The 12,214-nt window shown below is 38.1% G+C and overlaps 1 protein-coding gene across 2 annotated transcripts in view; it reads right to left on the reverse strand.

Annotated features, from left to right (window-relative positions):
- UCHL5 (ubiquitin C-terminal hydrolase L5) overlaps window positions 1-12,214 on the reverse strand; it is a 31,105-nt gene that overhangs the window by 4,428 nt on the left and 14,463 nt on the right. For both annotated transcript variants that reach the window (XM_074961160.1, XM_074961161.1), the window contains 6 exons: window positions 8,084-8,209; window positions 7,927-7,988; window positions 7,709-7,839; window positions 5,078-5,141; window positions 4,390-4,492; window positions 3,838-3,951 (listed from right to left, as the gene is read on the reverse strand). In XM_074961160.1, coding sequence (XP_074817261.1) covers window positions 3,838-3,951; window positions 4,390-4,492; window positions 5,078-5,141; window positions 7,709-7,839; window positions 7,927-7,988; window positions 8,084-8,209 — 600 coding nt within the window. The remainder of the gene's footprint in view (window positions 1-3,837; window positions 3,952-4,389; window positions 4,493-5,077; window positions 5,142-7,708; window positions 7,840-7,926; window positions 7,989-8,083; window positions 8,210-12,214) is intronic.

The following is a 12,214-nucleotide window of genomic DNA, read 5'->3' on the forward strand; positions in this document are numbered from 1 at the left end:
CATAAATATAAACCCTCCTTAAGACTCATCAGCCATGCCACCTACCAAAAAAACCACACTCAACCTGACAATGATTAGACAGCTAGCATATTGTAGCTCCTCCTTATGCTGACAAATACTGTTTAACTGTGCTCCCCATCTCTCATTTTATACTTCAACTATAAGCTCTTTAGAGCAGGAAATGTCTTTTTGTTATGTATTTGTACACTCCCAAGCGCAATAGGGCTCTGCTCCAGGACTGGTTCACTTAGACAAAATTGCAATACAAAAAGTAATTAATAGTATTTATCAGTTTTTGACATCACAGAGGAAAGATGCTTTACAGACATAAATCCTCCTAATACATCTCATAGTACTATGTAATATAGCAAAGGCCTATATCTGCAGAACAGAAACAGAATTTAAGTTCTTAAAGGTGGCAAAGGTTTCAATAAAAAAATATTCTCTCTTCAGGGAGCTAGTAAAATAAGTTTCTCCAAAAGAAATTAGTGTATCCCGTGTACTGTAAATTTTACACTTTAGTAAAAAGTGTTAGGAGTCTCTCCCTTGAGAGTGACCTGCATATTTAAAATAATTTATTTTCTATCCTACCCTGCAAGGAGCAGAGAGATATTCATAGATATTAAAGATGGGAAAAATCCTATATGGTTACCTAACTAACTCATTCTCTTTTTTCTCTAAACATACCACAGAATATATTCTGTAGGTATAAAAAACAAACAATTGAGCTAGCTGGCCATCACTTTGGAGAAACTAAAGCAAATAATTTTGAAGTTGCCCATTGGTTGTTTCTTTTATATCCCCTGAAATCACTGGTGACCAGCTCCAAATGTTGATCAAAAAAAGGTAGATCTACACTGCAACTTTTTCAAAAAGCACATGGCTGGCCTGTGCCAGCTGACTCAGGTTCAAGGAACTGTTTTAGTTGCTGGTGCAGATTTTCAGGCCTGGGCCTAGGCTCTGGTGCCCTCTCACCTTACAAAATACTAGAGACCGGACTGCAGCCCAATCCCAAATGTCTGCATCACCAACTAAAACTGTCTGATCTTAAATCTGCTGTGGGTGTCTAACTGCACTGCAGACATATCTCAAATCTTCCCCATTTTTCATTTCTATGAATACAGTTAAATGCATTCAGATTAATTCCTTATTTAAGATAATGAGTCAGAACCTCAGTTAAACATGCCAATTTCTTCTGCACTTCATTCCATTTATCAAAAACGAGGAGCTGGACTTCAAAAAGCGAAGAATAAAAATATGCTCTGCTACTTTCTAAACAGTGTACAATCTCACATCTGTACCGAATGTAAAGACCAAAAAAAAGAAAGCTGTTTCAATGCCATATTCAGGGATCACAGATATGTTCTGTTACAGAACAGCAAACAGCTAAGTACTTTCATTTTTCTGTCGTTCATTGCCAGTCCAGTACACACATCTGATCAGCTGGGTATCAAATGTTCATTAATTTAAAGCATACCCTTATAACAAAGAAAGGTGGATAAGTTCATTAGAAATATCAATCTTATAAAAGGAGTTCAGAGGGATGACCAAAAATAAAATAAAATTAAATTAAAAAAATCACTATAGCAAAAAGAACAAATTCTGAGAAGTAAAAGAATGCCACAACAGAGCAGAATTATTGGTGACCATAGTTATAAGTTCTTGAGACACATGCAACTGTCTCTTTCCAAGAGTTCTACACTTCACTATTTACAAGAGCTTTTTGATGAACTTATATATATACACATACTTGAACGGGAGGAGATGGCAGAATAGGGGAGGCTTTAGAGAATATGCATAAGAAAATGTGATTATTATGAATGAGGGAGGCAACCTCACTGAATGAGGGAGGCAACCTAGTGACAGAGGATGTGGAAAAAGCTAATGTACTCAATGCTTTTTTTGCCTCTGTCTTCACAAACAATGTCAGCTCCCAGACTGCTGCGCTGGGCAACACAGCATGGGGAGTAGGTGGCCAGCCCTCTGTGGAGAAAGAAGTGGTTCGGGACTATTTAGAAAAGCTGGACGTGCACAAGTCCATGGGGCCGGATGCGTTGCATCCGAGAGTGCTAAAGGAGTTGGCGGCTGTGATTGCAGAGCCATTGGCCATTATCTTTGAAAACTCATGGCGATCGGGAGAAGTCCCGGACGACTGGAAAAAGGCTAATGTAGTGCCCATCTTTAAAAGGGGAAGAAAGAGATCCTGGGAACTACAGGCCAGTCAGCCTCACTTCAGTCCCCGGAAAAATCATGGAGCAGGTCCTCAAGGAATCAATCCTGAAGCACTTACACGAGAGGAAAGTGATCAGGAACAGTCAGCATGGATTCACCAAGGGAAGGTCATGCCTGACTAATCTAATCGCCTTCTATGATGAGATTACGGGTTCTGTGGATGAAGGGAAAGCAGTGGATGTATTGTTTCTTGACTTTAGCAAAGCTTTTGACAGGGTCTCCCACAGTATTCTTGTCAGCAAGTTAAAGAAGTATGGGCTGGATGAATGCACTATAAGGTGGGTAGAAAGTTGGCTAGATTGTTGGGCTCAATGGGTAGAGATCAATGGCTCCATGTCTAGATGGCAGCCGGTATCAAGTGGAGTGCCCCAAGGGTCGGTCCTGGGGCCGGTTTTGTTCAGTATCTTCATAAATGATCTGGAGGATGGTGTGGATTGCACTCTCAGCAAATTTGCGGATGATACTAAACTAGGAGGAGTGGTAGATACGGTGGCAGGTAGGGATAGGATACAGAGGGACCTAGACAAATTGGAGGATTGGGCCAAAAGAAATCTGATGAGGTTCAACAAGGATAAGTGCAGGGTCCTGCACTTAGGACGGAAGAATCCAATGCACCGCTACAGACTAGGGACCGAATGGCTAGGCAGCAGTTCTGCAGAAAAGGACCTAGGGGTGACAGTGGACGAGAAGCTGGATATGAGTCAACAGTGTGCCCTTGTTGCCAAGAAGGCCATTGGCATTTTGGGATGTATAACTAGGGGCATAGCCAGCAGATCGAGGGACGTGATCGTTCCACTCTATTCGACATTGGTGAGGCCTCATCTGGAGTACTGTGTCCAGTTTTGGGCCCCACACTACAAGAAGGATGTGGAAAAACTGGAGAGAGTCCAGCGAAGGGCAACAAAAATGATTAGGGGTCTGGAACACATGACTTATGAGGAGAGGCTGAGGGAACTGGGATTGTTTAGTCTGCAGAAGAGAAGAATGAGGGGGGATTTGATAGCTGCTTTCAACTACCTGAGAGGTGGTTCCAAAGAGGATGGTTCTAGACTATTCTCAGTGGTAGAAGACGACAGGACAAGGAGTAATGGTCTCAAGTTGCAGTGGGGGAGGTTTAGGTTGGATATTAGGAAAAACTTTTTCACTAGGAGGGTGGTGAAACACTGGAATGCGTTACCTAGGGAGGTGGTAGAATCTCCTTCCTTAGAAGTTTTTAAGGTCAGGCTTGGCAAAGCCCTGGCTGGGATGATTTAATTGGGGATTGATCCTGCTTTGAGCAGGGGGTTGGACTAGATGACCTCCTGAGGTCCCTTCCAACCCTGATATTCTATGATTCTATAATCCAAATAAAAAGAGTACATAAAAATATCAGTTTCCCAGGTATCTAGAAAGAAAGATGGTGAGCGAACAAACCAATAACCGAGGAGTAAGTTGACGCACGTGAATAATGTAGTGCAGTGCCTTGCTAATACCCTTTTAATTCCTCCAGCTCTGATGTGAAGAAGCATGAGATTGGCCTCATTTCCAGGCCTCACATCAAGCTGGCTCTTCATTACGATCTTCCTGACAGTTTTACTACGAAAATAAAAAAGAAAAACCATGTACCTTGTATCTTTTTAGTTTTTGGTTCTCTTCTTCAATTAACATCTGATATTTTGCAACTTCTGACTGAATAGAACTTAACATATTACCACTCTGGTCTGTATCCATTGGCTCTTCCTTAAAGAAAGTAAAATGAATGCCACAAAGTTAGAATTTTATAAAAAGTCTGGTCTGTACAGTGTTTATACTGCTATTACCTAAATTAAGATTTAAAGTTTTTTTAAGAACTATAGTAGAAATATGCTACACCTATTTGCTAGAATTAGGTGTAGCATATTGCTATCTTAGTATATTAATACTATCTGCGCATCTTCCATTTAAAAATCAACAACATGAAGTCCATAGCAGACTTCATAGTCTCTGGCACGTCTCCCTTTGTGGAGTAAAAACACTGCCAGCATTTTCCTTTTCTCCCCCCTCCTTCCCCTTTATGGGGCAGGAATGGAATGGTTAGTTGCAAAATAAATACTAACTAAAAGTTATTTTTTATAACCCTTCTAAGCAAAAAGTGACAGTGGCATGGAACAATTGCATTATTTAAATATCATATCCTACCTCTGAAAGTTGCTGCTGTAGTTCTGCTATCTTTTGCTCATATATCATTTTTCTGTCAGACACAATGGCCATAAGATTAAATCTTATCTCCCCTTCACTGTATCTAAAAGAAGAGAAGATAGTTTTCAAAATTAACATCATTTGCACAGCATCTCCAAATAAACAAACAAAAATCCTCTATGGTTTCCTTAATTGTAAGTAAATATATATATTTATATTTCACATTAAAGTTGTGGATATTGTTCCACTCTTATTGTGAAACAAAATCACATCATAGATGACTGCACTGAACTACAAACACTAAATATGGCAATTAGTCCAATAGTACCTTTTAAAGCACCTGCGCCAGAGTTTATTTTCCCCACCTGAGCTTAAATGTTAATCTATCTGCTTATATAATTTGACAATTAGTTAACTGCTTTTCAAAATATAAAACTTTAGTAACTGTCCTCCACAACTGAGATCACAAAACAAGTTGTGTTTCTAGCCCAGGTTGTTTTGGAGTTGTGATTTGAGGAGGAGGGTTAAGTAGTTAGAAAAAACTGATGGCCGTAGTTTATTTTTAAAAAGCTAACAAGAAAAAAGAATACTACTTTTAACCAAAGAAAGTTAGGAATTGGTTCTTTTGCAGTAAAAAGGTATACATGTATGTTCTTCACAAAAAAAAAAAAAAGCACCTGACATTTACTTTTGTATTCGTTTCTCTATGACAGGCCTGACAGCACTGATCCAATCATCTTGATTACAGGCACCTAGACAGGATACATAAAAAAGGTTTTAAAAAAAAAAAAAGCCAGCTTTTCTGCAAATTCAAGCTCTGGATACTCATTTGCAAAGGCTACTTAGTGGATCTCTTCTCTGGAGAATGACAATACTAAATTGTTCAAAATGGTCTTTTTGAAATACAAAGTTAATCACTGGTTCTGGTTAATACCTTTCAGTACTCTACTGAATAATATTTAGACAATATTTAGAAAAGCAACGAAGCTGGAGTAGATTTTAAAAGGGGGGGGCGGGGGTTCCTAACCTTTACTCTATTACCTTTACTCTATTATTGGCAGGGGAAAAAAAAGACAAGTCTTTTGGTGAGAGTGTAAAGGTAGAAATTTGGTTTTCCAAATTGGGTGGGTGGGTGAGGGAGGGAGCAAGTATATGAAAATCCTGATTTTTTTCCCCTCATCCAGTAATTTCTGCTGGAAATTTAGACTTTGGAAACCTTTATATTGTTAGCATCACCTATTCTTCCATTTTGTTCTCCAAATTTTGGAGGGTTCCTCCCCATGTTTTAAAACAATACTTAGCACTTGCAAGGCATTTGAAGATGTAACAGTAAGGGCTTCTCTAAATGAACATTTAATGTGCATTAACAGTTCCTTGTAGCACTTTGATCTACAGTAACTCCTCGCTTAATGTTGTAGTTATGTTCCTGAAAAATGTGACTTCAAGCTAAACGATGTTAAGCAAATCTAATTTCCCCATAAGAATTAATGTAAATTGGGGGGGGGGGGGTTATAGCGCGCGTGCGGACTCACACACACACAGTAAGTTTTAAACGAACAATTTAATACTGGTACACAGCGATGATGATTGTGAAGCTTGGTTGAGGTGGTGAAGTCAGAGGGTGGGATACTTCCCAGGGAATGCCTGACTGCTAAATGATGAACTACCAATCAGCTGAACCCTCAAGGGTTAAACCTTTGTTGTTAATGTAGCCTCACACTCTACAAGGCAGCACGAATGGAGGGAGGGGAGATAGCATGGCAGACAGAGAGAGACGCGCATTGCCCCTTTAAGTACGCTGACCCCACTCTAAGTAGACTGCCTTTTTAAGTAGATCACCAAGTTGAGACAGAAGCTGCTGCCAGGAAGCTCCCTCCGTCTTAAGCCCTGTAGTGTCCTGTTCCCCCCCGCTGCTCTATGGAAATGGGGTAAGCGGGGTGCAGGAGCGGGGGACACCCTGAAATTAGCTCCCCTCTTCCCCTGCCCCCATCCCCCGCACAGCAAGCAGGAGGCTCCAAGGAGCAGCTCCAAGGCAGAGGGCAGGAGCAGCACATGGCAGTGGGGGGAGGGACAGCTGATCTGCTGGCAATTGATAGCCTGCTGGGTGGTTGCCGCACAGGGAAGGGGGAGCTGATAAAGGGGCTGCTGGCCCACCCTGGTTCCAAGCCCCCACCAGCTAGCTCCAACGGGCTGCTCTTCCTGCAAGCAGTGGACAAAGCAGGGAGCATCGCACAACTTTAAATGAGCATGTTCTCTACTTGATCAGCAACCTAACAACGAAATGACGTTAACCGGGACAACTCTGTGAAGAGTTCCTGTATCAAAGAGGACTAGAACAAAGAGACCTACAATTCCCCCTGTAGTTTTATCTGTATTCTTCACTTCCAGTCCTAAACTGTTGCATAGCATGCTTTTAAATTCTGTATTTTGCTATAGTAGTGAGTTGAACAGTTACTATATGCATATTCCCCATCCTGCAAATGGATTTCATGCCAATAGACCCCTATGTCCACAGAAAGCCTATATACTTCAATGATATGACATGCAGGTCTGACTGTATCAGGGCCATTGTCTGGTAAGAAGTTTTTTTGTTTTTTTTTTTAAAGGGATCAGAATCTTTCAGAATGAAAGATGCACTATACTGAAACTAAATATTTGACATTTGTCTTAATATTTGAGAAACTGACAGAAATCCACCTTTCGATTATGTGTTTACTTTACTAGTTTTTACTTTACCATAATAAATACTACAAGGGACAAATAAAGCATCAAATTAATGCCAAGTAGTGACATTTCTACTCTCATAACATTAGGATTACAAAGATGATTAACATGTTCCCTGGAATATGAAAAAGGAGGTGGAAGGCAACATGAAGAAAGATATGGTAACAAGAATTGTACCAAGTGAAACCGAGTTAATTTAATACCAAATAATAAGACTTTGCAAATCTTAAAAATTAGAAGAGACATCTGATGATTACATTTTAAGTGGAATGAAAAGATTAGATTTAACTTCTTGACCTAGCATTAACAGGCTCTACTTCTTTGTCCAGTTGATTTTGCCTTGGAACTAAAATATTAAGGGAATGAATAAAAAAAAAAAAAGGGAAAAAAAGGGGGGGGACGGACTAATCCAGTTGATCATCCTTTTCAATACACCGTCTAAATAAGTCTCTCAGTGAAAGATCAAAAGTATTAACAAGAACCAGCTGTTATCTCAAAAGAACAATTTGTTTTGGTCACATATGGCCACCAAAAACTGTTGTTAAAAATGCAACAAGGTACAATGTTTAAATTCGCCACAGTGAACTAAACTTACCTAAATCAATTGGTCCTTCCCTTAGTCCATCTAGTTCATATAGCCTTCCATTAACAGGAACATAGCTTACAAAGTGAAATGCATCTTCTTCTTTTGCTGATGACTTTGCATCAAACTCAAACATTTGCTGTCTAAAAGATAAATAGATACAATGCTGAATGGAAAGAGAAAAGGTTACTGGATTTTGTATGATTCGTAACATGCACAACTTTTGTTACCTGGCAAAACTGTTGTGAACCTGCCGAATCACTTCAGAGTTGCTTAGTGCCAAACCTTTCATCTAAAAATATATATAAAAAATAAAATAAGATAAATAGAACATAAGCCAATTGTTCAAATCAGTGTACATCAAGTACAAAAGTTAGTTGCACTTACCGCAGCATCAAAACTTTGTGAAAATTCTTTAAATTCTGCTAGTGTCTCTCCTAGATGGATATCTTGATGGATACAGTTTAACAGCACACTTACTATGGCTTGAGTAGCACAAGCATTGTTTATTACCTAGAAAGAGGTATGGAAAGTGAGGACCAGTTCGTTACAGATGATCACATAAAAAGAATTAAAGTTGGGCCAATTCTTCCTTTATAAACCCTTATTTTCCATAGATTACATGGCTCTGATTTAGGTTACAAAAATGCAGTCCGGAAGCAGTACCTATTTTTTGGTAAACATTTACTCCACCTAGGTAGTAAATCTAGCCTGGACAGCCATAAAAGCTCTGCTGTACAAGACAAACCAAGTGATGCTGGTTGTATGGGTGCAATTGGCAAAACAGACAAAAAGTGCAATTATTCTAAGTAAATATATTAGAAACACCCTGTAATTTGCCCTCTCACTTCCTCTAAAAGAAGAGTTAAAAACAGAGTAAAGAACGCAACAACCTGACAAAGAAAGATGTAGTGATGTCATCAATTGCTAAAGCACAGCAAAGAATCTTTTGCTTACTTTTAAGACGCATGTGTTACTTTTAGTGTATAACCTTATTCTACTAGTGATTCAGGGCTTCATCCTTACTCAGGCAGACTCGCACCTTGCTTGATTTCAATGGTACCATAGGCAGAGTAAGGTATTACTCAACACAAAAAAAACTATCTGAACCTGGCTGTACATATCTCTCGAAAAGCTGTTTCTATTTCCCCCTTAAAAATATAATGATACCATTCAATGAACACTACAATTAGACTAACAGGGAAAAAGATTTAAAAATTTATATTTTGGCAAAGAAGGTATCGCATACGACCTAGAGTTAAGATGGTCCTGTTAAAAAAAAAAAAAAAACTTAGCAAATACATTAAGAGTTATTCTCAAATTCAGATCTGTTCTGTATTTAAAAAGTTTTATAAATTTCACTCAAAAGTTTTTGCTGTTCACCTCATTTTATAGAACACGTATCTTCCTTCAATCCAAGTTTATTTTTAAAAGCTGAGACTACTCCACAAACTAGTACAACAAAAAATTCAAGCCAGTTAATAATAAGATAGAGTATCAGCCTTAATTCACCTTGCTGAATATTTTTTTTGGTAAAATATTCTACCTTTTGAAAAAGTAAATCAAAACCTTAATGTTAGTCAGAGCTTTTATACATTAAGAGAGATACATAGCCTAAAACGTGTTTTAAGTCTGTCAAGTGATTAAAAAAAATTAATCGTGATTAATCGCGCTGTTAAACAATAGAATACCATTTATTTAAATATTTTTGGATGTTTTCTACACTTTCAAATATATTGATTTCAATTACAACACCGAATACAAAGTGTATAGTTCTCACTTTATATTACAAATATTTGCACTGTAAAAAACAAAAGAAATAGTATTTTTCAATTCTAATACAAGTACTGTAGTGCAACATCTTTATCGTGAAAACTGAACTTACAAATATAGAATTATGTACAAAAAAATAACTACATACAAAAATAAAACAAATGTAAAACTTTAGAGCCTACAAGTCCACTCAGTCCTACTTCTTGTTTGCCAGTTGCTCAGACAAACAAGTTTGGTTACAATTTGCAGGAGATAATGTTGCCCGCTTCTTGTTTACAATGTCACCTGAAAGGGAGAACAGGAGTTTGCATGGCAATGTTGTAATCGGTATAGCAAGATATTTACATGCCAGATGCACTAAAGATGCATATATGTTCCTTCATGCTTCAACCACCATTCCAGAGGTCGTGTCCCCATGCTGATGACAGTTTCTGCTCAATAATGATCCAAAGCAGAGCAGACCGAAGACATGTTCGTTTTCATTATCTGAGTCAGATGCCACCAGAAGGAAGTTGATTTCTGTTTTTGTTGGTTGGGGTTCTATAGTTTCCGCATCAGAGTGTAGCTCTTTTAAGACTTCTGAAAGCACGCTCCACACCTCATCCCTCTCAGATTTTGGACAGCACTTCAGATTCTTAAACCTTGGGTCGAGTGCTGTAGCTATTTTTGGAAATCTCACACTGTATTTTCTTTGCGTTTTGTCAAATGAACATGTGCTGGGTCATCATCCGAGACTGCTATAACATGAAATATATGGCAGAATGCAGGTAAAACAGAACAGGAGACCTACAATTCTCCCCCAAGGACTTCAGTCACAAATTTAATTCATGCATTTTTTTTTATTTTTAAAAGAGCACCATCAGCATGGAAGCATGTCCTCTGGAATGGTGGCTGCAGCACGAAGGGGCATATGGCATGTAAAAACCTGGCAACACTGGCAAGGAAAGTGCCATGCGAACACCTGTTCTCACTTTCAGGTGACATTGTAAATAAGAAGCAGGCAGCATCTCCCGTAAATGTAAACAAACTTGTTTGTCTTAGCAATTCGCTGAACAAGAAGTAGGACTGAGTGGACCAGTAGGCTCTAAAGTTTTACATTGTTTTGTTTTGGAGTGCAGTTATGTAATAAAAAAATAAAAATCTACATTTATAAGTTACACTTTCACGATAAAGAGATTGCACTATGAGGTGAATTGAAAAATACTATTTCTTTTGTTTATCATTTTTACAGTGAAAATATTTGTAATAAAAAATATAAAGTGAGCACTGTACACTTTGTATTCTGTGTTGCAATCAAAATCAATATGGTAGAAAAACACCCCAAAATATTAAATTTCAATTGATATTCTATTGTTTAACAGTGCAATTAATCGTAATTTTTAAAAAAAAATTTGAGTTAATCGCATGAGTTAACTGCAAATTATTCGACAGCCCTAATTTTTTTTTTTTTTAAAGGGAAGTGAAATATAGGGTCTATATATGTTGAAGGATGGAGAGTGAATACTACCTTTCAAAAGTGGTCATAAAAGATATGAGGCCATATTCTGCCCTTAGTTACCTTTATGTGACTCCACTGAAGTCAATGGAGTTGACAAGGGTGTAATTAAAGGGCAGAATTTGGACAAGAAATTACTTTGTATTGGTTTGGGTCTATGTGCAGCATGAAGGATGATTATTAGCTGTTTCACTCAGTAAATTTGAAGGCTTGGGGGGTGAGGGGGGAGAGAGAGGACGGGGGAGAAGACTTTCCAGTCTGTGTGAGTAACATCCAGCATAAAGGTTTACATACATTTTAAAAGAAGACAATGTAAGAGCTTAATTATATATCAAGCATGTGAAATATATTTCAGGGCTGTAAACATGAAACCACTTCCAACAAAAAAAAAGTGAACAGAGAACATCCGTATTCTAGTCAAAGCAGGTCAGAACACACTGACACCTTTTCTTTGGCAAGATTGGGGAAAACAAAACAAAATCCACAAGATACCACGGTGCTAGAAAGTGCTCTATTTGTACTTTATGTAGTGAACAGTATATTGCTCCATGATATGAATTTACATTCAATTGTCCAAAACTAAGTGTGTCACTAGAAAACTGGACTGCATCTATACTATTGAATTAGAATACATATTTAGCCTTTTTCCCCTTCAAGCACATGCATAGCTTTGCATGTAGGAAATAAATGTTATACATGTAGGAAATACAGTTAACCTAGATCTGCTATTTAATGGAAAATATGGAATTATGCTCTTGGAGATTGTACAGCTCTTCTACCAAACGTGCAGTGTTACAACATGCCTCAAAATGTATATAGGAGGAGGGGGAAGACAAAAGTTATTTTGAGTAATTCACAAGTTACACATTAAATACATCCATCTTAGTATGAAGGACAAAGCCAAGATGGACAGTTATTTCTTAGCTTATTGAATTCACAGATTTGACCCTCTACCCTCTCCTCATTTTCCTTGCCCTCCTCACCTCCTAGAAAGAACCTCAAACATCATCCCTTTTTTGAGAAGACTCAGCTGTTCTAATGTTGTACACCATGCCAGATAAAATTAATTGATTGGTAATGCCCAAAAGCCACCTGTTAAGATTGGAGTCCCAATGTTCTAAGCACTGAACAAATAATCAGTAAGACAGACTTTGCTTCATAGAAAGTAGTCATTTTTGAAATAAGATGCAATAAGTGGGTGTAAGACAATGGGAAGCAATAGTAGAATTAGGACACAATGACAGTAACAC

This window comes from Natator depressus, chromosome 8 (assembly GCF_965152275.1).
Source record: "Natator depressus isolate rNatDep1 chromosome 8, rNatDep2.hap1, whole genome shotgun sequence".
Lineage (NCBI taxonomy): Eukaryota > Metazoa > Chordata > Testudines > Cheloniidae > Natator > Natator depressus.